This window comes from Silurus aristotelis (assembly GCF_946808225.1).
Source record: "Silurus aristotelis genome assembly, chromosome: 8".
NCBI lineage: Eukaryota > Metazoa > Chordata > Actinopteri > Siluriformes > Siluridae > Silurus > Silurus aristotelis.
The window spans coordinates 18966211-18993704 of record NC_139581.1 but is presented as its reverse complement, the minus strand read 5'-3'; the positions used below and the strand labels follow the sequence as shown (position 1 = coordinate 18993704).

The following is a 27494-nucleotide window of genomic DNA, read 5'->3' as shown; positions in this document are numbered from 1 at the left end:
CAAAATGGAGAAATGTAGAGCACTCGTTTTGCACATACTGTGTGTACAAATTGAAATGACATGCTGTCATGCATGGTACAAAACATAAGGGGAACACACAGAACCTAGATTCACCAAATATCTGCCAAGAGGCCAAACAAGTAAAAGAGACAGTAGTTTCTAAGAGATTGATCTAGTGCTCATGTTGGAAAATACAGTAATATCAGTAAACAACAATTTCATTTTCCCCTAATGGAGTCTCATATGTCTGACTTTTTCCTGGATACTCTTATTATCAATTCTAAAGTATTATGATATAAATATTTCAAATTGTTAATACCAGCCCCATAACAGTCATGCAAGCTGACACAGTCTACGATATACAAATCATACATATTTAAATAGATTACAATCTAAATATTTAAACCATACCCACAAGGAGCAATACAAATATTAATCCTGGATAGTAGCCTATGCATTATACATAATCATTGATCAATACATTGTTTAAAATATATTCTAGAGTAGATCATGATATATTATGAAGAACTATGGTGCTTGTCAAAAGATGAAAACACTTAAGTCTTTTATGGTTTTTGACACAAAACCATATTCCTTTTGTTTATATTCACAAACCAGGTAATTTAACAGCATGACTATTTACTATTATCAACAGATTTTTAAATATACAGATATTAAGCTCTATTTTCATTTTTAAATCCTCCTTTAGCATGAATAACAACTGTACACATTCTTGGAATCCGGAAATGTAGTTTCTCCAAATATTCAGCTGAAATACTCTAGTAAAACTTGCTAAAGGTTTTTTCTGCTACTTGCATATTTCTGTCCAACTCTTTAATACAGTTTATCCCAAAGCAGTTCAATAGGATTTAAGTCAGGTTATAGCGTGTGAGTAGGATGACACTCAAGCCTACTGTATGCTTACAGAGGACATATGCTTTGAGTCGTCTTGTTTTATGGTAAAGTTTGTTCAAATTAGCTGCAGTCCAGACCGAATGGTATGTCATTGTATGAGAGAGGTATGGAATGGTAGTCATTTTGGTTTTGTATTCATTTTTACCTGGAATGAGGCTTCAACAGTTCCTGCTCCAAAATAATCCCAAATCAAAAAGCTTCCACCCCCCATTGAACTGTGGGTGTGTGGCAGTCTTTTAACATCATTTTTCCTGTTTTCTGCCTTACATAGGTTTTTCTGTTTGAGACAAAAATGGCAAATATGGACTCATCTGTCCAGAGACATTTCTTCCCACTATTCACTGTACTACTCTTGTGTTTTTACCTTTTACTTAGTTTAAACAAAAGGAACATTTATGTATTTATGTAAAAAATTTTTACAGGCACTGTATATAAAGAAAAGGTTTGTTGTACAGCAAATAATAATCATGGACTATTTCTGAATATGGATTGTTTAGTACTTATATAACTACTGCGTATAGAACAAATATGGAGAGTTGAAATATTACTGAACTGCCTTATATTTTAAGACTTATATGTAAGACTTACACATATTTATTGGTTTGTGTGTGTGTGTGCGTCCCTTTTCAACAGGCCTATTAAACCTGGAAGTGTTACTGCGACAGTTTCTCATTTCCAAGGAAACACTTTCTGTTCGCATGTTGGATGACAGCCAAGACCCTACTCCCCTCCTCAAAGAGATTCGTGATGACAAGACTGCCACCATCATCGTCGATGCCAATGCCACCATGTCTCACATCATCCTGGAGAGGGTAAGAAAACCTGCATACCACAAGAACAAGTTACATATTAATACATTTACGTGAATCCATGATCTATTTCTATGTTTTTTGTTTTTATTTTGACAAAGTAATTATTAGTTTAGCAATATAAAAACTTTCAGCTGTAATTTGAGCTGCTCAGCTGTTCTATAGACAGATTTGTGTTATTCCCTTTTTTTTTTGCAAATAAGTGGATTTTTGCTGATATGTAATATATACAATATATTACATATTTGCATATACAGGAATAATGAAGTCCATAATTTTCCTAAAGAATGAGAAAAAAAAGAAAACGTCAGAGATATACCAAAAACATTACTTTAACAAGAAATAATCCACTAGTGAGTATAGGGGAAATTATATTACAGTAAAATAAAAAAAATTAAAAAATTAAAAAATAAATAAATATACAGAGTATTTACCTCAGCATGTTTATAGTGGGATTGGAGTCCCCAAAGTTTCTTAATAAGCCTATACTCTTTTTTATCCCATGGACATGAGACTAAATCAGCTTGTAATGATTTGAACGAAAATGATGAGAAGAAAAGAAAACAGAAAAGTGAAGGAACTGTTTATGATTTAAAGAATAGCATTTTATCCTATGGCATGTGTGTGTATAGCAGTTAGTGGAACTTCCGTTGTATTTATAAATGATGTGACTGCCAACAAAAGAAGCTCTATGAATTCTGTAATATATTCATAAGGCTGTATTGCCAGCTTCACAGTGATAATGGGCATTGGCTCAAAGGATATTTTAAAACCAATCAAAGAAATTGTAAGGCAAAGAAATTAAATGTTCTTTAATGACCAAGTCAATCATCTGACCTGAATCAAACTGAGCATGAATTTTACTTGATGAAGGCAGACCTAAAGGCAAAACCCTATTTCTGTCAGTGTATGTCTCTATTTCAACCAAATTATATATATAAAATGTAATTCAACACTTTGTTGAATGCCCTACCTTAATTTTCTTCCTGCTCTCTTATTCTACAATTTCCTTTGGTTCTAGAAATTCTCCTCCCACTTCTACTCTATTTCCCTCTTTCCCTAAGCACTTGGTAAGTTAAGTTCAAATAATCAATAGGTCAAAAGATACTTAGGGATCATTCTTATTGTTTTCAGACTTGTAAAAAACAACAAAAAAGTTGATTCAGATTGTTGAAACTACTTGTGGACTGAAAGATACTAGGTAAAAAATATATATAAATATGATTACATTTTTTAAGTGAAATTTGCTGTCATTTGCAACAGAAAACAGACTAGAAACAAGATAGACTAAATATAGATAAAAAAATCATGTCTCACTAAAAAGATAATATAGAACTTAGAAAAACAAATAACACAATAACAATAAGGGAAGACATTTAAAGGAAGCCTAATATATAATTGTCTGAAATAGTCAGTCATAACTAACTTTCAACACTGCTTCCTAATTGCACTTTATGAAGGCAAATGTTTACCTAAATTGTACAGGATTAAAGTAACCCTGAGAATATACCTAGAAATCTTATGAAATTACCCATGTTATTTGCTCGAACATTGAGAATGTTTGCAAGCTGTTGATTTGTGGTTTGACATAATTAGTATCTGATACAGATCAAAAATGGCCTGTTGTCACAATGAAGTCTTCTAGTGCACTGCTGATCTTTAAGTAGCACTTGTGCACTCATGATCATGGTTCTCATGCACTCATTTTCATGGTTCTTTTCATCAAAATTAGATCAGTATGAATGTCTAGACAAATAATCTCTATGCCAGGAGGGCTTTCCACTACGTTTCACAGCAGGGTTATGAGTATTTGTGTCCATTCAGCCACAAAAGCATTACTCAGCTTAGCCAGTAATGGGGATAAGAGGAACTGGTGCATATTCAGCATTCCAATTATCTCAGAGCTCTACAGTAGGGTTTGGATTACTATGAATCTACTGTATCAATGCAGGCCACTTGAGTTCTTCCACACCAACCTTGACTGGGAAAAACCAACATAGTGTATGGGTGTGATTTTGAGATGTCCATATACATATGACTGTTTAATGTATTTTTCCATGGCAACAGATGTACCTTTATTTTTTAGAGCAGGTCAAGTTTTAACTGAATCAAATGCTTTCTGGGTAGCATTCCTTGAAAGGTTATTGATTTCTACAAAAAAGGTGGCAGTTAATGTATTATGTTAAAGCATTAATGTACTTGTACAATACACAGTTTAGCAGTGTATTGCCACATAATCTACATGTAATTTCACAGAACACAAATGACTTATATAAACTGTGTGAACAGATACCCAATTCAATATATCCAGAGCCCATCCACTCTATTAACTTCCCTTGTTGAAGTCTCAAAGGCTGTCAGTTATATTTTCAGCAATACATTCTCTTCTATTCACTCCTCTTGGCATTCAAGTATTCAAGGTGTCATCTTAAACCATCTTTGGCTTTTCTTGTTACTAAGGTGACAGTGGGTTCTCTGCTTTGCCAATGATACATGCAGTTCACAACAGTGAGAGTTTGCTTTTACTCTCACCTGTCCGCATCTCCCTGGCCTCTTTGTCTTTTCTGACACACCCTCTCTTTCTAAGTTAGGAGCATGCATGCAAAATAACAGAGGAGAATTAGCTGCTGTTCAACAGAGGATATGGCCAAGCATGGCAGAGCTGTTTGGCAGTGCTCACACTGCTGCTTCTGTGCACACGTTCCAATTACATGGTCAGTTGCAGGGGCAATTCTTACATTATAGAATACTCATGCATGGACAAAATTATTCTAAGCAGAAAATACTCACTTGGCAGCTGTACTGATTTTATTTCCCTCATTTTGTTCAATAAATCAGAAATATACAATCTAAGAGCAAAAGCAGGGCATGTTAGGACTTGTACAGAGCTGAGAAAACGTCTCTCTGCAAACGGTTTGCTTGTTATCTAAAACTACAAATGAATCCTTCTTAGATTGAACCACTGTTTTCACTTCTCTTTGGTGGCCCTTAAGGCCTTAAGTTGTTACTTTGAAAGTCAGAATATTTAGTGTAATGCCATTCTTTATTATCTCTTTTCCTGTCTGCCTGGTGTCAGTTCACAGGTGAAAACCATTTTCCCACTTACTGTACAACACTTACCTATGTATTATTATTAGTAGTAATAGTGGTAGTTTTAATCATATCAGTTGTAATAGATGGATGGATGGATGGATGGATGGATGGATGGATGGATGGATGGATGGATGGATGGATGGATGGATGGATAGATAGATAGATAGATAGATAGATAGATAGATAGATAGATAGATAGATAGATAGATAGATAGATAGATAGATAGATAGATAGTTAGTCAGGGTGGCGATCATGACGCGGAAGCGGAAGTAACTCAATCATTATTTATTCAACTCAAAACTGAAAGTTATCCGCTCGGGACGAGTAATACAACAAGGAAAGCAATATCCACAAATGAAAGTAAACTCCAGTGGCTAAGAGTAATCCATAAAGGAGATGGAGTCAGGAGACGGAACGGGAAGGCTGGTTGTCGAGGATCCACGAGATCACCAGCATGACCTTCAAGAACCGACAGCCTGTGACTCGAGAATGTGAGTTTATATAGTCGTAACCTTAGCGAGTCACAGCTGTCAGAAATCAAAGCCGGCCACGGCATAGCAAAGGCAGCTACCTAGGGGGGCGTGGCAGGTGGATCCCTGACATAGATAGATAGATGTTACTGAACCACAAAAAAAAAGTTAAATAAATATTGAAATATTGAAATTTAAAACAATAGTAGTACTAATAGTGGTAGTAATAGTAGTCATAGTAACAGCAAAAGTAGTAGTTATAATCCTCAAATAGTTATCATAATAATACTAGTAGTAATTTTAATAGTACTAGTAGTAGAATGTTGCATTCCAGTAAAGCTGTAATTGTTGTGCTATTGTGCCCTTATCCTTCTAATGCTTACATACACTGTTCTAATGTTTTTTTCTTGTAGGATTTGAGAAAGCCGAATTCAATTTGTTAACCCTGTTTATTCAAAATGGCTCAAACGTCTGAAATTTTATACAATTTAATACCTAAATTAATTTAGGTATTAAATTGGATAAAATTTAATACCTAAATTAATTTAGGTATTAAATTTTATACAATTTAATACCTAAATTAATTTGAAGCATTATTAGGATGACCAACAATTTTAAACTGCAGCTCATATTTACTTGATAGGACCCTTACTTAGCTTGCATTTGGCCACTGAACTGGCATGAAACATTTCTCAGTATTTTCAGCTTCTGTTATTGTCTGGTTGTCAATTACTGATTTAATTCCTTAAGTAGTTTTGTGGATGGTGTAGGAGGACTTTCTGAGGTCTATGCTTTTTTTTTTATAGTTCAGTCATGTGTGCATAATGTCTCGAAGAAATGTTGATAATTATGCCACTAATCACACTGATAAAAAAAAAGATTGATCATTGAAATGATGATGTTGAATCAGTCATTTTATTGTTCATGAAGCTTTGAAAACTGAGTGAAGAGTTTCTATTGCTGAAAGTCTATTAGAGTCACAATGAAGAACAGTTTTCTAAATTGCCATGCTTGCCATCCAATTATTATGGGTATTCTTCAGTGAAATAGTGAATCATTTATTCTCATTGTGAGTAAGATTGTTTGCTTTTGAATATTTTGTAGAGAGATTGATAAAGGTTGCAGGGCATTTCAGAGGCTAAATTGTGGTTCTTTAAGAAAATGGAATTTGATTAAGATTTTCAGAAAATGTTTTTTTGGAACTTTAACAACACCAGAAACATTTACTTGTTTTTTTTAAAGACAGAGTAGTCATTTTAAAAGATAGATGATGGTCTGTGCCACTCATCATATTTAGACAGCCTATTCTTTCTATTCTCCATAATACTTATAATGGTACTCTAAACCAAAAGTCTTGGTCTTCCATGCTTCTCCATAGCATTATGCGTTGCCTGATTCTCAAGAGCTGCAGGGGGTATTGAGAATCATCTGCATAGCATATGACACAGTGTTATGAGACATAAAACTTTGGGCCTAAATATGTTTTCAAATTACCACCACAGTCACACCATTTGGAGTGTTGTTATTAATCTTGTGGAACTGGGGTAAGGTACAATGAACAACACTGGAGTCTTCCTGGAGTGGAATTCCTGCCAGTAATGTGCATGAAGAGAAGACATAGCTCATAGAGTGACATAGCATGATATAGCCCATCTATCATGATAGGGACAAGAGAGCCCCCTATATATCTCTGTCTGCTGTGAAAGATAACCACTTGAAATGTGGAGCATTGTTCTATCCAAGCAGTACCACAGGGAATTTACCATTCTGCAGGTTTGCCTTCATGGAACAATGCAAAGTCAATTGATTGATTTACAAAATTAGATGAGAGAACCAAAGGCAGAAATCTTAGTTCCAACCACAGGGTCACCCCATAGTATATTGGGTACCAATACAATATGAACTTATAACCAGAAGAGCAGTTATCCGATATTGACAGTGGTACCAAACTTCTTGATCTAGGGCTATCTTTATCCACCTCCAGAGTTCCTCAAGGACACCATCAATTTATCATGGCCTCTCGTTTGGAATTTCTTTAGTGGGATAGAGGACCTCAATGATTTTGGTGGGGAATTTGACTAGGTAAATGCTTCAAATGACATTTGGAGTACTAAGCTTTCTAGGAGGAGGTAGAGCATGTACTCAAGAGTGTGCTTTTATTTGACTTCATAGTGCTTCTGGCACACCTCAATGACTTAAATGCTCATGTTGGGAATGATGCATTTACTTGGAGAAGCATGATTGGCAGAAGAAACCTCCTGGATCCAATCAACTTTGTAACTAGGGGATATATGTTTTGGCCACATGGGTAAAGAGAGAGGCAGAAGTGATTACTAGCTGAATTGATTTCACATGTCAATAAACATGCAATTTCTTTTGAAAGTATTTTTTAAAGTAGAGTTTTTTTTTTTACTATACATTAAAGACATTTGGGTTTTAAATCAAAAGATGTATACAGGGCAATAGATTATAGTGTTAGATAGCTTTCATTTCCTGGTATTTTCCTCCTGATTTTTTAAACCATTTCTTTGAACATGCATTTTAAAAAAGCATATACCGTTATTTCCGGACTATAAAGCGCACCCATATATAAGCCGCACCCACTGAATTTTACAAATATTTTTATTTTGAACATAAATAAGCCGCACCTGTCTATAAGCCGCAAACTAATTATCTTTACACAGGCTTTAACGAAAGACACGTTACACACGGTGTAACGGGTAAAATATGTTGCGCTTCCTTTAGGAGCATAGGGGTATTTTGGGAATAGCCTGGCACTGCATTTTTCCGCTACTACTGCGTGTGTGCAAGACGGGGATTATGTCCTTATTATTTTCTGATGCTCATTTCTAAGTTTTTTGACTAACCCATAACGTTGTTGCCAAGAAAAATAAAAAAGGTTTTTGGAAACCTGTCTGTGCTTATATGATTTCTGTTGCAACTGGAGTTAGCGAGCTCTCCCTTCACCCAGACTCAAGACGTTACAACGGCTTGTATCTAAATGTAGCCTACCAAGAAAGTAATTGTTCACTGTCTTCCTCCTTCCTTTCACAACTATTTCTCTCGGGAGTTTATCTTTTGGCATCGTCGTGCGTTTAAAAAAAACTTTTTTTCTCCCGATGCCGTGCAGCTCAGAACACAGGTGAGGTGCGTTTTTTCGTTTCCTTTCGGAAATTTTATTGGTCTAATGTTATGGGGTTCAGTTTTTTGGCTTGAAGTTTGTGAAACCGGGAAAAACCCAGAAAAAATTCATAAATTAGCCTCTTCGTTGTTTAAGCCATGGGGTTCAAAACGTGGGAAAAAAGTAGCGGCTTATAGTCCGAAAAATACGGTAAATCACATATTACCTGTTATTTAATTCAATTTACTTTCATATGATCTGTTCCAAACGTTTATTTCTCAAAAATATTTTAAGTGCCTGACACTAAAGGTGTCATGTCCTCTGTTTTAAATTTCTAATATAAATTTGAGGATGTTTTAATTTGTTGTCTCATATTAATCTTTTGATCTCAAACCTATTTTTCCTGTCTAGTGCAAAACAATAGAATTACCCTTCTAATACTTTCAAAGGGTACTGTATTTACCTGGTAAATCCTCTCTAGAGATATGCCATCCTTCAAGCTGTTGTGTGCTGAAATGTCAGCAACAAACATCTGTAGTCTATAAGGGTGGACTTGCCTCTGTTTAGCAGTCCCTGGAGAAATGCTGATGTCTTGGAATCAGGCAGTTCACTGGATTTAGCTTCTATCTAAAAGAATACAAGACCCCATGTACTATGGGTTCTTGCATTCAGGGATGCATTTATTATTTATTATTTCTTCTTTCTAGTTCACTTTTCATAAAGATGGTCCAAATTTCTAGCATCTGGAAGGTTCTTACAATCTATATAAGTGGTAGCAATACCAATATTTTGTTGACCACAAGCCATAAGCAGGACTGTTTGGCCTAGTTGCAGAAAAAAATAAATTTATAATAATGATGTGATGGGAAGAAAGAAACGGTTTGGGGCCAGTATATCCTTTTGCAAAGCAAAGAGAGCTTCCTGGCCTTGTCCTGCCCTAATATTTGGTGTAGATGACTGAGCAAACAAACACTTAACCCAGTGAAGGAGAACTCAAGGGCCAGTCGAAGCACAATTAATTGCAAACTGATTAATGTGTCTTGTTAATAAGGGTGGCTTACATTCTTGGCATGCGTGTAGCATCACATAACTTCCTAGCCTGTAAGGAAAGCATCAATTGCTATTACTCTCCAATGAGGTTTGTTCTCTAGCAAACCCATTCTGTTAGAAAATTCTTGCAAATGAAAACGCACGCCCCCACTCACTGAGGCAAGTACATGCCTCTCGTTATGGCATTGAGGCTCTAGCAAGCGTAACAGTTTTACTGTAGACATTATTAATCCCAACATTCACAGCAGGAGCAGGAACCTTGCATAGCACCCTGACTGAATCTGATCATCAAGCATAATAATGGCTGCCACATATCAGAAAGACAGAGTAGCTAACATTCTAAGTAAATCTAGACTGTCAAAGTTTGCCCATGGCAATAAGGATGATTCGAAAGGTAGAACATTGAAATGAAAGAGGAAAACCTTGGAAAGTAAACCTTATAAAAAATAATAATGGCTATTCAAGTCCGTGGAAGTCCTGCGGTTGCATGGCAGATCTAGTCCCTCAATGCATATTCATGCACAATGCGAGTCCACTTTGCCTTCATAGAGTCTCATAACAAGTGATTAATAATATTTTCTAACACAGTCACGATGATTTGGCTGTTTCCCAGGTAACAATGGGGAATTAATGAATAGAATAGTTTAGAGGGTCATAAGTGCCATGCTTCATTGTTGTCTTTGATCTGCCTCAAAAGGGGGTTTAAAAAGCAATACACCATGTGTTTTCAGTTGCACAACAGGAGGAAAACACTGTAGGCAACCTTAAAGCGTAGATAAAAACAATGCATTTCCACTTTTGGCAAATGAAATTAGGCTTTCATTATAAGTGTATGCAATGTGTGATGTTCTTGTCACAGTTTGCTCTCTTTTCTCTGTCTACTTTTCCCACAGGCGTCAGAGTTAGGGATGCTATCTGTCTACTATACCTACATCTTCACCTCGCTGGTAAGTGTCTTTGACTTGACCTGCTACTCTCTCTCCTACTGAATTAATGATGTAAAGTCCAACTATGGCAATGATGCCGTTTATGGTATACATTTATATATCTGTTCCTCATTATATGCTTCATATATGATTTATATTGTTCAGTGAAACCCAAGGGCAAACCGCAATGCAAAATGGGATTATAATAGACAGTAAATCTTTCTGTACTTGCCCATGCATTTAATCTCTTATGAAGGAAACTTCAAATATGAACTTTTCTGTGGTTATGGGAAGTCAAGTAAATGTTGAGTTGGTGCTAATAGATAGATTTTGAGTTATTGAACACTGCCTTTTACTACTTGGGGTGTTTACTAGGCATGAACAAATATAATCACATTTTTCTTTAGCTTTTTGTGAACTCAATAAGCGTTCAGCACAGCCTATACAGTAAATCAGCAGTTATTCACTTCTGTCCAACTTGAATACGCTTCATTTCCAGTAATACTTGTCCTCTGTTCCTGCAGTCCCTCTGGCCTCTCTGTGTTACAGTCATCCTAAAGACTACAAAATGATCCTCCCACTGACAAAGATCTGTCTTCATTATGTCATTATTGCCTCTTAAAAATGGCCTATGAGACATGAACAGTGGCCAGTATACCGATGAAGCGGACAGGTGTTTTTTATATTCCAGCATGTGATAATGAGACACCTGTTAGTAGCAGTGATAACTAATCCCATTTACTCACATTGCAGCCATCATGCTGAAGGATTTGTCCCAGGTTTTTTGTGGCCCATGTGTATGAATGGGTAGTGAGCTCTACATTATTACTCTACATTAGAACAGCAGTGTGTCTGCTGCCCATGGGCATTTCTTTTGTTCAATGAGTGTCAAAGGCGTACTGCTGATTTGGAGGGTACGGGCATTAAAGCTTGCTTCCTAGTATGATTTACATGCCTTTATATTATAGTATATTATGAGAAAAATCTTTAAAAAAACCCACAATAAATCAAAGCATTATATTATCTCAACCAATACGACTGAAAATGATTAGTTCTTTATGAAGTGCTTGAAACTAATTCCACTTTTTTGAGAAGTGCTTGAAACAGATTATGTCAAGATGGATTTGCCAGCTGGATTTAAGAAATCATCATTTTTTATGTCTGCAAATAAAATTATTACAATGTTCTAAATGAAATGTGGTGTTTTGATATATTTAATCAGTTTCTTAGATCTTAGAAATTGGCGTATTTATAGCTTACAAGCAATTTTGTACTGAATGAATCTTGTGTTTGATAGTTTCGCCTGTCTTCAGTTGTTATTTTAATGATTATTATTTATAAAACCTTAAGTATTAATTTTGCCGCATCTGGGACACATTCTGCTTTAGAAATGTACATTTGCCGAACATTCCCAGACAAAGATTTGTTGATGCTCAGTAATACAGAAAAACAGACTGTAGGGTATGCTGGCTGATTTTGACACTTGTCTCAGGTGGTCGGGTTATGTTTAACTTCCTGTGAAACATCACAAGGAAGAAGCCCTTTAGTCTGTGCATCTCAGACTATCTGTTTTTTTTGTTGTTGTTTTTTTGATAGGCAAAATGTCCTTGTGTGATCAATAACAATTTTTATACACTACAAAGCATGACAACAACACATGGCAACAATGCAGTAGAATTATTGACTCCTTTCAAAAGACTGGGTGAAAAACAATGGTTCAAGAGAAGCACTACACAGATTGATTTTTCTATGCCGACAGAAATGTTGAAAAATGACATACCGTCTCTTTAAATACAAAAAAAACCCCTTACAATTCTTAATTACGTACTAGCTTGCAATGATTTGTAAAAATGCACATATTTGTGAAGGATTTGCTGATTTCAGCAAAGTATGTATTCCCATTTTGGAATTGATTTGATTGTTAAAGTCTGTGATTTGGGAACATTAAAAAAGCAGAGATTTTGTCATTGCTAAACTAAAAAAATATATTACAATACTTTTTTCATAATAACACATGAACATTATTTTCCACAATTAAGCCTCTTTAAAGAAAAAGAACAAAAAATAGTATTGAATAATTATGGAATATTGCATTTAGGCATGACTGCTTTCCCTGTTGGTAAGCCATAAAGAGATCATTGCTGTGAGATTTGTATAAGCAATAATGCTTTGCCATGTGAAATAGTGTTTTCATTACTTGTTTGACTGGTACTAAGGGATTCTTAAAACCATTTATATAAGAAAACCCTGTTTTTTAGACTGCTGGGGATGCTTAATACTTTAAATATACAATTCTCCCCCCCTGTGTGTTACAGTTACCTATAGTAATCAATTATAGTTATTGCTGTCTATTATTAGGCATCATAACAGCATGATTTAAGTACAATGTGTAGCTCAAATGAATGTTCGTACAATGCAGCTGTTGGCTCTCTCTGTAATTCTATAACTGTCTTGCATTTGGGGAACACTTAATTTTATAGCATATGTTTAAAAATTCCACCTCAAAATGCCACTTTGAATAATATCTGGGAAATAAACAAAAGTAATCATGTGGTAGATCATAATATACTATATGGAAAAATGTTTGCGGACACTTGACAATACGATTTATATGTGCTTTTCGAACACACTATTCCACATTTAGCTCTTGTTTACTGTTTTAATAACCTCTACTCTTCTGGTACTGATGTAAGTTGAGAAGGCCTGGGGTGCACTCAGTGTTCGCATTGACACCACATAACTAGTGGGAATAGTGTAAAACTTCAATGCCTTTATTGTCAGTATGTGATCTCCTTTCTTCAATGTTCTGTGTATGCTGAGATGCTCCAGGTAGCAAATGCACAGACTTCCTCAAACAGCACACCTAAAAGCTTCATAAGGAGAACAGGCTTCTTAGAGAAGGGTCTGAGTGTCCAGCCCAACTATAGGCCATGGTCAGCCTCTGCTTAAACTAGGGAGCCCTCTGTGTCTTGAGTCTAAAGAATGGATGGATTTAAGGATGGACTTCCAAAGTACAAAAAACTCCCGGGTCCAGCCTCAAAATCAGCCCAGAGTCACCAGTGCACCAATAGTTTAAATTATTCCTAGCAGAAAGGCAGTTTTCCAGAACAGATGTTTTCCCTATACTGCAAAGACTCATAAAGTGAGTGAGGGACTTCAGCCAAAGACTGGGGGTCTCATACCACTGTACAGGGTTATGGTGATTATAGATGCCTTGTTCCCTTAGGTAAGATGTTAATAAGTGTATAGGTCAACAGAGAGCTTCGATTAATGGTTCTGTGGCTCTCTGCAAGGCCAGTTATGGTTATGCCCACTTGAGAATATGGTGAAACTGATTATTGCCATCCTGATGGTTTTTACAATTGTCCCTTGCAGCAGTATCTGAGCAGACCAGCATGAAGCAAAGTCCAAGACCCAGCAAGCGGAATCAGGGCCAGATGGACTGCACTCAATTTCAGCTAGTTGATGTATTTTGACCTTATACCAAAGAACACATGGCCAGACTACCCATGCGGCACCACATTGCTTCTCAGCCTGCAAGGAATACATCTGTTATAATTATTTCTTTCCAATTGAACACTGCTCCCAACCAGACCACTTTGGTTAGGAATGTACTGTATCACCAATGAGCCAAGACTTCACTAAAACCATGACATAATCGAGTCTCGTGCAAATGCAGTATTTGGTGACAGATAAATATAGTTAGGTGCCAATACATATACGTAGTATATAGTCTAAAACTTTCTTTTCGGCTTCTCCCATTAGGGGTCGCCACAGCGGATCCTCCGCACGTTTGATTTGGCACATGTTTTACTCTGGATGCCCTTCCTAACGCAACCCTCCCCAATTTATCCAGGCTTGGGACCGGCACTAAGAGTGGCTGGGGATGGTTCCCTGACCGGGAATCGAACCCGGGTCGCAGCGGTGGGAGCGCTGCATCTTAACCACTAGACCACCAGGGGACCTTACGTAGTATATAGTCTAAAGCTCTAAAATCAATATTTAAGGGTCCTTTATATCATATTTATATATTATTTTTATGCATACTGACATTTGGGGTATGTTTTCTCAAATTTACTGTAATGTAATATGCAAACATTTAAAGGCACTTTTGTGTGTTTTAACATTTGCTAAGCCTTCTGTATCATTTCCAGCATTATGTTATGAAAGATACGTTATATAAAATGCTATTAGGTGTCATCATATGAAGCATACCGCACTACATGACACGACTTTTGCGTCACTGCATCATCTCTCTGGAAACAAACACAAAACAAACAGTTGAGCAAACACAGCAAAACAAATTTCTCTTTTCACATTTATGCACACAACATGACATTTCATTGCAGTCTGTTACATTTGTAAATTACTCGAGGAAAGGCTCTTGCAGCTCATTCATCACTGTCAACATACACTGACTCTTTTTCTCTCACATGTCCGCTCTTTTTCTTTCTCTTCCTCGCTCTTTCAGGGTTCTTTTTGGTAGTCCTTATCTTTTGCTTTGTCCTCAACTCCTCCTTGTCTTTTTGAATTCTCTCCCACCACTGCATATTCTCACACACGCACACGCACACGCACACGCACACGCACACGCACACACACACACACACACACACACACACACACACACACACACACACACTCCTCTCTCCTGTTGTTTGGATTTTGGCACTAATACACTGCTGCTCTCATCTCTCCCTGTATTTCTTTCTTAAGAGCTGCCATATTCTGCCTTCTTTTCCTCTCATCCCCTGATCTACCAAGAACATCAGCTAGTATTGCGTCTCTTTGTTTACAGCTTCAACTGCTTCTTTATAACAGGCTGTTTAGAAACTATAAAGTGGCTTCTCCTTTTATCACATAGAGAAATGTTGTGAAAGCCTCTCACGGCTGCCTACTCTTTACTGAAACTCTGTAGAGACTTTCAGGAAAAAAAAATAGGATGTAATAACAAAGCGATAGTATAATAGGGAGTAGTTTTTTAATTGTGTTCAAATTCAGTGTTAGGTGTTTGTGGTACAAATAAGTGGATAATACACTTAAAGCATACAGTTAAATTTTCTGTAGGCTCATATGCTTAAGGATTATATGCAGTAGCATTGCAAGTCCAGTTTGAGCATGCTTTATCCCATTATATACTGTATATGCACAGTACAGGTAGGTAGAAAGGTAGGTAGGTAGGTAGGTAGGTAGGTAGGTAGGTAGGTAGGTAGGTAGGTAGGTAGGTACAGACAGACCGACAGACAGACAGACAGACAGACAGACAGACAGACAGACAGACAGACAGACAGACAGACAGACAGATAGATAGATAGATAGATAGATAGATAGATAGATAGATAGATAGATAGATCGATCGATCGATCGACAAAACAACAAAATGCAGATTGGCAGCGACCAGTAAATTTAATTCTATGTAAATTCAATTACAAACCATTAGCTATTAACAGTGAATAGTTTACATTATTAAGTGTATTTGTACATCATAAATTCATTATCAAACCAAAGAAAATACTGTACAAACTTCTTGGAATAATCTTGGTTAAATTCATTACTGTACTTAAGTAGCTTATCACGTATTTTCATTACATTTTAAAGTCAAATATCTTACTTAAATACATTTTGTAAAATCAATCTCTTCTTCTTATTTATGAGTGAATAAAAACTTAACTGGTCAAGCATGCAGCAAGCCACAAATCAATGTAGAGCATACGCTCTGTTTTGAGCTTGGTTTTATTTACTTAGCACGAACATTCAGTTCAGCATCAGTTCAGCAGCAAGCAGAACATTTTTAGAGGAATAAATGATGGAAGAAACTCCCGGCTTTAACTTAGGCCACAGCACCTGTGAACTTATTTGCATGATTTTTTTTAATAAATGAAAATTATTTTTATACTTTTATTGAATATAAATCATTGTTTGATCATTCATTTAAGAGATCAGTGTGTTAAGAGTAACATTAGAGTCTTTTTACATAAACTGAGTTGATTATGCAAGTGTAAGGAAAATATGTTAGGAACATTATAGTCATATGGTATTGTATGAGGAAGTCAGGTGTGTCAGAGAAGTATGTGAGGGTGGTGCAGGACATGTATGAGGACAGTGTGACAGCAGTGAAGTGTGCAGTAAGAACGACAGACTGGTTCAAGTTGGACGTTGGACTACATCAAGGATCGGCTCTAAGCCCTTTTTCTTTTTGCAGTGGTGGACTATGATGTTTGCGGATGATACTGTGATTTGTGGTAAGAGTAGGGAGCAGGTTGAGAAGAGCCTGGAGAGCTGAAGGTACTTCGAGCTGCGTCGCAGCACTTTGGGAACGAGTGTCCAATAGTGCCACACTGACCAGACCCGGCCTATTGTGCGAGAGATTCACAAGCAGAACATAGGACTGAGGAGCCTACGTACGTAGCCTCGGCCACATCTGCACCATGGTGTCCAGTCCCAATGGTGCTGGATGAGAGAGAACGAACCAGAGGGGACAGTGCAAGGTCTCCTAAGTCGCAAACAGATCCACCTGGGCTCTCTAAAATCTCTGCCATACCTGCTAAACCACCTTTGGGTGGAGCTTTCCTTCCCCAGGCCCTCCAATTCAACTGGCCCAGGATGTAAACTGCTCTCAGTGCGAGGAGTTTCCACTGGGACCACAGGAGGGACATGGGTTATATCGGTGGGAGAATGCTGAGGATGAAGCCACCAGGAGGGAGGAAAAGAGGAAGGCCAAGGAGGAGGTTTATGGATGTGGTGAGGGAAGACATGCAGGTAGTTGGTTTGAAAGAGGCAGGGGGGTATGGAGATGGATGATCCGCTGTGGGAACCTCTAATAGGAAAAGCCAAAAGAAGAAGAAGAAAAACATTATAGTCATAATAAATCATGGTTATTAGGAAATGTAAGGTATATTTGAAGGGAAATACTTTAGTACTTTTAGTCAAGTGACAATTTAAATGGAGCACCTTTATTCTTATGGAGTAATATTTTACCTAGTGTATCTCTACTATAACTCAAGTCCATGGTTTGTGTACTTCATCTACCACCAATGCTTATGATGTTCTAATGATCCCTAATAGAATCCGGTAGGATCTAGTATCTACTAGACATAACATGCCACTAATAGAATGCCCCACAGGGATCATTAAACAGTTTCTGTTAATTATTCATTATAATTCCCAACCCAGCCATTATGGATGCTCAAGCCAGTGCAAGCCTGGGTAAATGGGGAGGGTTGCGTTAGGAAGGGCATCCAGCGTAAAACATGTGCCAAATCAAATATGCGGATCACAAATGAGAATTTCATACCGGATCGGTCGAGGCCCGGGTTACCAACGACCGCCACAGGTATCGTTAGCCGACAGGGTACTGGTGGAAATTGGGCTACTGTTGGCCGAAGAAGGAGAAGGAGAGGATTAAGACGTCTACAGAGACGGCAGGGAAAGGAGCAGTGCAGGAGAGTGGAGGTTCGGGTTGGTACTTTAAATGTTGGTACTATGACGGGTAAAGGGAGAGAGGTAGCTGATATGATGGAGAGAAGAAAGGTAGATATGCTGTGTGTTCAGGAGACCAAGTGGAAAGGTAGTAAGGCCAGGAACATTGGAGGTGGATTTAAACTGTTTTATCATGGTGTGGATGGAAAGAGAAATGGTGTAGGGGTGATTCTGAAGTTAGAGTACAGTAAGACTGTAGTGGAGGTGAAGAGAGTTTCTGATAGGGTGATGATCGTGAAGGTGGAAGTTGAAGGGATGATGATAAAGGTCATCAGTGCCTATGCTCCACAAGTTGGCTGTGAGATGGAGGAGAAGGAAAAATTCTGGAGTGAATTAGATGAAGTGGTAGATGGTGTACCTAGGAAAGAACGATTGGTGATTGGGGCAGACTTTAATGGGCATGTAGGTGAAGGGAACAGAGGTGATGAGGAGGTGATGGGTAGGTATGGTTTTAAGGAGAGGAATGTGGAAGGGCAAATGGTGGTAGATTTTGCTAAAAGGATGGAAATGGCAGTGGTGAACACTTATTTTAAGAAGAAGGAGGATCATAGGGTGAGGTATAAGAGTGGAGGAAGGTGCACACAGGTGGACTATGTGCTATGCAGGAGATGCAACCTGAAGGAGATTGGAGACTGTAAGGTGTTGGCAGGGGACAGTGTAGCTAGACAGCATCGGATGGTGGTCTGTAGGATGGTTTTGGAGGCGAAGAAGAAGAGGAGGAGAGTGAGGACTGAAAGAAGAATAAGATGGTGGAAACTTAAGGAGGAAGAGTGTAGTGTAAGGTTTAGGGAAGAGGTCAGACAGAGGCTTGGTGGTGTTGAAGAGGTGCTGGATGATTCGGCAACTACTGCAGGAGTGATGAGAGAGGCAGCTAGAAAAGTACTTGGTGTGGCATCTGGAAATAGAAAGCAAGACAAGGAGACGTGGTGGTGAAATGAGGAAGTGCAGGAGAGCATAAGGAGAAAGAGGTTGGCAAAACAGAAGTGGGATAGACAGAGTGATGAGAAAAGTAGGCAGGAGTACAAGGAGATGCGGCAGCAGGTAAAGAGGGATGTGGCGAAAGCCAAGGATAAGGCATATGAGAAGCTGTATGAGAGGTTGGACACTAAGGAAGGAGAAAAGGATTTATACCGATTGGCCAGGCAGAGGGACCGAGCTGGGAAGGATGTACTGTAAGTTAGAGCAATAAAGGATGGAAAGGGAAATGTGTTGACTAGTGAGGAGAGTGTGTTGAGAAGGTGAAGGGAGTATTTTGAGCAGCTGATGAATGAGGAAAATCAAAGAGAGAGAAGGTTGGACGATGTGGAGTTGGTGAAGCAGGATGTAGATAGGATTAGTAAGGAGGAAGTGAGAGCAGCGATTAAGAGGATGAAGAGTGGAAAGTCGGTTGGACCAGATGACATACCGGTAGAAGCGTGGAGATGTTTAGGAGAGATGGCAGTGGAGTTTTTGACCAGGTTTTTGACCAGGATTTTGGAAGGTGAGAAGATGCCTGAGGAATGGAGAAGAAGTGTGCTGGTACCGATCTTTAAGCATAAAGGAGATGTGCAGTCTTGCAGTAACTACAGGGGAATTAAGTTGATCAGTCACACCATGAAGTTATGGGAAAGAGTAGTGGAAGCCAGGCTGAGAGAAGAGGTGACCATCTGTGAGCAACAGTATGGTTTCATGCCAAGGAAGAGCACCACAGATGCCTTATTTGCTTTGAGGATGTTGATGGAGAAGTATAGAGAAGGACAGAAGGAATTGCATTGTGTATTTGTGGATTTAGAGAAAGCGTACGACAGAGTGCCAAGAGAGGAGTTATGGTATTGTATGAGGAAGTCAGGTGTGTCAGAGAAGTATGTGAGGGTGGTGCAGGACATGTATGAGGACAGTGTGACGGCAGTGAAGTGTGCAGTAGGTACGACAGACTGGTTCAGGGTGAAGGTTGGACTGCATCAAGGATCGGCCCTGAGCCCTTTCCTGTTTGCAGTGGTAATGGACAGGTTGACGGACGAGGTCAGACAGGAGTCTCCCTGGACTATGATGTTTGCGGATGATATTGTGATTTGTGGTGAGAGTAGGGAGCAGGTTGAGAAAAGCCTGTAGAGGTGGAGATATGCGTTGGAGGGAAGGGGAATGAAAGTCAGTAGGAGTAAGACAGAGTACATGTGTGTGAATGAGAGGGAGGGCAGTGGAGGGGTGCGGTTGCAGGGAGAAGAGCTGGAAAAGGTGGAGGAGTTCAGGTACCTGGGGTCAACAGTGCAAAGTAATGAAGAGTGTGTTAGAGAAGTAAAAAAAAAGAGTGCAGGCAGGGTGGAGTGGGTGGAGAAGAGTGACAGGAGTGATTTGTGATAGTAGGGTATCTGCAAGAATGAAAGGGAAAGTTTATAGGACTGTGGTGAGACCTGCGAAGTTGTATGAATTAGAGACAGTGGCATTGAGTAAAAGACAGGAGATGGAGCTGGAGGTAGCAGAGCTAAAGATGTTAAGGTTTTCGTTGGGAGTGACGAGGATGGACAAGATTAGAAATGAGTTTATTAGAGGGACAGCGCATGTAGGATGTTTTGGTGACAAGGTGAGGGAGGTGAGATTGAGATGGTTTGGACATGTGCAGAGAAGGGACATTAATTATATTGGTAGAAGAATGCTGAGGATGGAGCCACCAGGTAGGAGGAAAAGAGGAAGGCCAAGGAGGAGGTTCATGGATGTGGTGAGGGAAGACATGCAGGTAGTTGGTGTAAAAGAGGCAGATGTAGAGGACAGGGTGGTATGGAGACGGATGATCCGCTGTGGCGACCCCTAATGGGAGCAGCCGAAAGAAGAAGAAGAAGAATCATTATAATTCCTATTATGAATATTAAAACCATTACAAATTCTATGAGGCTTTCTATGGTTGTTTTTCTGCAGGGTGTTATTTAACAGTGAACAGTGTGTTTGTTTTTTTCTCATAGTAGCACATAGGCCAGAGGTCAGTCTAATGGCCAGCAACACTGCACATAACAGGACAGAAGCAAACAGTAACATTACATTCACTTCAGTTCAGCTGTATTGCTTCCCTTTACTCATGCTATCACAGATACAGTGGAGTGCAGATACACAATTTTTTAACAATGGCTCAGCAGTGAATCATCTGCTAATTCCTCTCTCTATACCTTTCTTTCTTTTCGGTGACCCTGACCTTTAATATTATCCCATTTTTCTGCAGTATAAATCTCACTTCTTTTAACCTATGACCCTTTACAGCATCTTCACATTGCATCTTATGTCTGGATTGCATCCATCAGTTAGCCAGTTACAGGTATTACAGGTATATTACACCTGAAGTTACAAATGAGCTAATTGGAATTTCGACAATTCAGAATCATCAGAATAATTTTCAGAATTTTAAAATGTTTTTTTTTTTCTCTCAAAGCATCGGCTTTCTCGATTTCACTAATCGATATAATTTTTATATCTGCTTTAAAGGCATGTTCTGCTTATTGACCTTCTTTTTGCAGCCAAAAGTAATAACGATATTCAGATACCTGCCCTTTAAGAAAATCAACTCATTATACTGTAAAGCATACAGTATGTAAGTGTATGATATAAAATTAGTGTAGACACCTGCAGCTTATAGACAGGTGCGACTTATTTATGTTAAAAATAAAAATGTTTGTAAAATTCAGTGGTTGCGGCTTATATATGTGCGCTTTATAGTCCGGAAATTACGGTAAGCACAGTAACAAAGAGCATTTACTCAAATAATTTACACTACTGGTTTTACTGACTGTTTGAATCTTATACTGATGCATGTTCCATCATTTTAGATAAAAGTGCCACTGTAAACCAGCTTCATACTATACAATTCTCAGCCTGATTTTGCACATCATCAAGGATACTTTGGTCACGATTTTAAGATCAGTAGTCTTAGTAAGACATGCACAAAGGTAGCTGATTTAGTGCCACTGAAAGCCACGGCAGCTGTTCTGGCATCGTCAGAACATTTTTTATTAAACTGCCTAAAGAGTAGGACCCTTGTCGAAAACTCAACAATAGCAGCAAGGCGTGCGTTAGGATTATGCAAACCGCACAAGACAGCTACAAATACGATAGTGACAACAGAGGATTATTAACAACACTTGGGATTTAAAAGAAGAGGGATTTGTTGAATTTGAGTGGCAGACAGAATGCTACGCTAAGGTCTGATCACAGTTACAGGATGACAGGGCAGAAAGGGGTGTAACAAGGAAAATAAATAACAGATACAGCTTCCATGTGTGTAGCTTACTAACATGCAAATGCAAATTTCAATAATGTTTTCAGTTAAATTTTGAACAAACCTGTGCTGCACCACTGTACACAATATAATGACAACATTCTCTATCATACTGTAAAATAAAATGTGAACATGTTAATGTACAGTTCCTCATCATCTAGTACAGTTTATGTTTAACTTTGGGCATTTACCTTCTTATAATTATGAGATATATTTAAGATATCTGTTTGATGTCATCATTTATCACAATGACTGCATTTGCTATAAAGATAGCTACACTACATGGATAACAGTATTGAGACAACTAACTTCCAGCCATGTGTGTGTCTTTCCCAAACTGTTACCACAAACTTAGAGGTAAATTGTCTCTGGATGCAGTAGAATTGAATCTTCCCTTTACTTTACCTAGGAGATCTAAACCTGTTTTAGCAATTCCTTTGTGCCCAAAGCAAGCACCATTAAAAAATATACCTGCAATAGAGCTTTGACTTTTGACCACTTTTGCACTGAATTTAAACGCTGACTGCACCCCAGTTGTTGAGCCTCCTCACTCTGAGTTTAATAAACCCACTTGTAAATTTAATAAATCTCCACAACCACACTCCAAAATTCAGTGGACCATCTTCTCCGAAGAGTGGAGGTTATTATATAAGCAAATGCCGACTAGATGCAGATGTTTTATCGGATGTTAAAAGAGCTCATACAAATTTTATCGCAGGTATCCAAAAACTTTTTTCCATAAACTGTTCAACTTCTTAAGCCTATGCTTTCTACCAGATTGAAGCGCAAACCTTCTCATATCAGTAATGTATTTGAACAAATATTTAAGAAATAATCAACAGCTATATTTATACAATTCTCAATGACATTAAAGCTGTCATTAATGATTGCCGAACGGACTGAATGAATTAAAATACCAGTTCATTTTCCTCATTTTACATAGGGAACTAGAATTCTAATCACTCTAAATCAAACACAAAGATAAAGTAGGGTGATTACAAAGATTACAATATGAATTGAATGAATTCTAATAAATAGTCCTTGCCGAAAGAAAGAGAGAGGCAAAGAAAGAGATTGCATCTGGTGTGTCGGAATTTTGTGCCACATCTTTATTCATCTCAAAGTTGTTGAGATAAAGTTCTCAAGCCAGTTTCATTATATTTCTCATTATAATGTTCTCCTGTTTGTGAAATTTACCTTGTGCACTGGCCCATTAATCCAAGTCACAAAATCACCACATCAGTTAAATGACATGCAATTCCTCCATTAAGCTCAGTGAGATCATTAGGAACTGTTTATAATAGCTGCCTCTCTCTGTGTGCAATTGTATGTTACAGTGGTTGTTGTACAGTTGTTTAAAAGACAGCACTGTAATTTAGGACAGTTTAATAACACACCTTCCAGAATCAAGTATTCAGACAAATTGTATAATGTAAAAAATTTACACAGTGTATGTGAATCAAGTGCTTGCAGACTTTAAATGACTGTATCTGCTTGTGTGTGGGTGTGTGTATGTATGAGTGTGTGTGAGGGTCTTCTTCCCTACAAGCTATTGTGATTTAGGGAAGACTGATGACTAATCATTGGCACCAATTTTTAAACATTACTGCCCTTCAGAGTGTATTGCAGCCAGGCAAATCATTCATTAACAAATGAGTGTGATACGACCTTATGAAATAGAGCATGTGCTGTGGGCAATGTTAAATCCTGGCTTTGGCATAAAAAGGTCACTGATGATCAAAACACATTAACACCACCTACTAATAGTGGATTTGTCATAGATTTTTGAATTGTGAGAAATATATCATTGTTAACCCCCGTTCCCAGAAGCACATTTTGCCAGTGTAATGAGATAATGCATGTAAAACTATATATATCTGTATTTTTTTCCCCTATGTAAGTGGTTTTGATAGTATGGCTGATCAGTGTGTGCTGTGTAGAATCTTGTATGCAGTATAGTTGTTTGGGTGGGTATTGAGATAGTCTGAAGTACTACTAGTGACATCCAGGGGTAGAAATGGAAAAGAAAATAGAAAAAAGCATTGATAGTGTCATTACAGGGTAAGTTTTTGATACTAAATTACGTTGCAGCTGATATTTGTATATTTTCATGCCGACTGCAAAATATGAAACTGAACTTGGCATCACACATTGCTCAACACACAAACAAAGAACAACACATTTTTCCATTGTTATGAAATGGTGACATATGGCACATTTTGCTGCTAATAGAGTTTGCACCACTTTGGCTGCTGACACATATAAGAAAAAGCAAAACACACAGGAGTGGCAATGTGATCAGTAAGCACTGTACAAATTACACAGACAATGAAGATGAGCAGAATACGTTGAGAACGATTGGTAGCTAGCTCTTTATAGGGCTTCCAAATGTCATTCAATGTTGATCTATTCAGATCTGAATCATTGGCCAGCAGAGTCTACGAGACTAACTCCGAAAGTCATGTTTCATAGATTCAGAGCTGCTCTGAACCTGAAACGTGAGAGGCGAGAGTCCGTGCTTGTGGAACATGTCCTAGTATTCCATGCCAACTGTCAGCTCTGTACTCAACCAATAGAGACCAGAACAGTTTTTAGCCTGACTGTGGATCAAACCCATTAAGGTTTACAGCAAACAGCTTGAAGCTTGAGTTGTCGAATGGTCTCAGATGAAGTGGGCAACACATTTTGTATAGGACAGTCATATCCAGTAATATTAAATGAAATATTTGTGGATGAAAGGTAAAAGCTCCTGAAACATTTCTCCTCCCCTGTGAGGGCAAAAGTGTACATTTTATTTGCAGAGCTGCCATTTTACAATAGATTTATGTGGAGGAAAATCTTCACATCATTCTAATCATTGATTACATTAACAAACTGAACACACAAACACACTCAGTTAATTCTAAATATTTTGGTGGTCCAATCACAATGACTTTTTTCTTTTAAATCAGAACTACCAGCCTACCAGTACAATATGTGCCATGTATGGCATGATGCATTAAGAAGCTGTAAAGTCTTTTGAAGGTCGGGTGGGCGTAAGATCTGCACGTATTATGGTCATCAACGTCCATCCCTATCCTCACTCTGCTTATTTATTTTCTGTGTGCTCATATTTCATTTTCACACTGCACACACCTGACTCACTCCAGCATCTGGGTATAGCACTCAGAGTGCTGCCATTTGCCCTCCAGCACATACATACATACACACACACACACACACACACACAAACAAACAAACACACACACAATGCAGCATGTTTGTCTTACTGCTAGCTGACGAGGTCACCAGAGCCAACTCAACTGATGATTAACTTGCAATCCCACACATCCGCACACACACACACACACACACACACACACACACACACACACACACACACACACACACACACACACACACACACACACACACACACACAGTTGCCAGAGGTATTATTCATCAGTTATTTAGGGAGATTTTAACTATGCTGTGTCCTTATTGTTAAGATGAACACACACACACACACACACACACACACACACACACACACACACACACACACACACATATTCCTGTCATTAGGGGAACCTCACTACAATTTCACTTACACATTAACATTCTTGGTGCGTAGACTTCTAGCCTTCTAGACTTTAGATCTCTTCTAACCAAGGACCCCTTTCAATAAAATCATCTCTGTACATGCATAAATGTTATCTAGATACACTATATGGACAAAAAATTGTGGATACCTGTTCATAAGATTCTGTAACTCCACTGTTTAAGGAAAATGCTCCATTAGAAATTTTGAAGGATGGTGGTAAGGATTTGTGCTCATTCAGCCACAAATGTTAGTAAAATCGGATACTGGTGTAGGACGAGGAAGCTTGGGGTGAATTCATTTTTTAATTCATCCCAAAGGTGTTAAACAGGGTTGAGATCAGAATTTTAGAGCAGGCCATTCAAGATCTTCCATTCCGAACCATATCTTCATGGAGATTGCTTTGTGCACAGGGACATTGTCATGCTGGAACATCCGTCCTAGGAGATGGGATCAAATAGTTTTGAGACTAATGGTGCTAAATTCTTTGCAATTTCATTATAGACAGCAAGCTAGAACAAAGTACAAACGTGAAATTTTGCATGAAACTGGGCAAATCTGACTTTTGACATGGCAAAATTTTGACACACGGCAAAACTGCAATTAGTCGTTTGAGGTGTTTTGAGTGGCACGCGTGCTTTAAGAGCGGAAGAGCATCACTGGAAGACGACTTTCAACAAGCTCAATCCCTGAAAATGTCTGAAAACCATTTAGCAACTTGTGTATGATGATCATGTTAGAACAATCCACATGATCTTACTTCCGCACCCACCCCACTCACCAGATTTGGGTTCTGCGGAATTTGACCTCTTCCGAAAAATGAAAATTGGGCTACCATTGTGAAGATCCAGCGTGAATGTGCCAACCTGTATTGCTTGGTAAGGGGACTATTTTGGAGGCGATAGCGTGTAAAAGTAGATTTTACACGATAGGACTTTCTTGAAAACAGCTAGTCTCTAAACTTTTTGATACCACTTTTATATAATTGTGCGTGGTAGCAGTCTAGGAAAGAGTTGGATGTCCCAATAATTTTACATATATAAACAGTGTGCATTAAAAGCAATGAAAGCATATTTACCCAGGAAAAAACAGTACAGAATTAGTGTGTGCTGACCAGACCATGAATATTCTCTTTACGGTTCCTGAATTCTGGATGCATATTGATTGCTCTCCATCATCAGCATGATTGCAATTTCTCTTCCTCCGAGACTGATGAAACCCTGGTGACAAATGTATTATATCTGGTTACATCCCACAATGGCTTTTTATACTGGTCTAGCCGAGTGTTTATTGTATTTCCTGTAACTTCAACATTATTGAAAAGATCACAAAGTTACAGTTTGATATTTATACATGCGGCTATAGTTGCAGTTGTCATGTCATTTACTAAGCATTATAACTGTTTAAACCCATTTTATTCTCCACTTATCTTCCTTACAGAAATGGCACTCTTGTGGAAAGATAGCCGGCGTTTGTTTCGCTGACCTTTTCTTCCCTTGTGCCTATAGTGTATTTTCACGTTCATTCTCTTTTCAAAGCCAGAATCTTCTCTCTGTTCACTCCTTGCTGCTATAACCTTTCAATAAAAAAGGTCTTATTCTATTCATGTGTATAGCTCCATGCAGGATCATTTATACAATAGAGCCTTTTTGAGGGTTTACTACTAGTTTATTATTAATATGATCAATTTACCCAGCTCTCCTGACCGAGTGAACTTGCACTTAGAAAAGCATGGCGAGTTTAGACTTTTATGAATGCATCTCATGTGTGGGATTTTTAGCTTTAATATGCATGTAGTAACCTCATTTCA

The 27494-nt window shown here is 38.1% G+C and overlaps 1 protein-coding gene across 3 annotated transcripts in view; it reads left to right on the top strand.

Moving 5' to 3' along the window:
* Nucleotides 1-27494, top strand: part of grik4 (glutamate receptor, ionotropic, kainate 4) — a 454114-nt gene that overhangs the window by 312374 nt on the left and 114246 nt on the right. For all 3 annotated transcript variants that reach the window (XM_083549394.1, XM_083549392.1, XM_083549393.1), the window contains 2 exons: nt 1549-1727; nt 10353-10406. In XM_083549394.1, coding sequence (XP_083405520.1) covers nt 1549-1727; nt 10353-10406 — 233 coding nt within the window. The remainder of the gene's footprint in view (nt 1-1548; nt 1728-10352; nt 10407-27494) is intronic.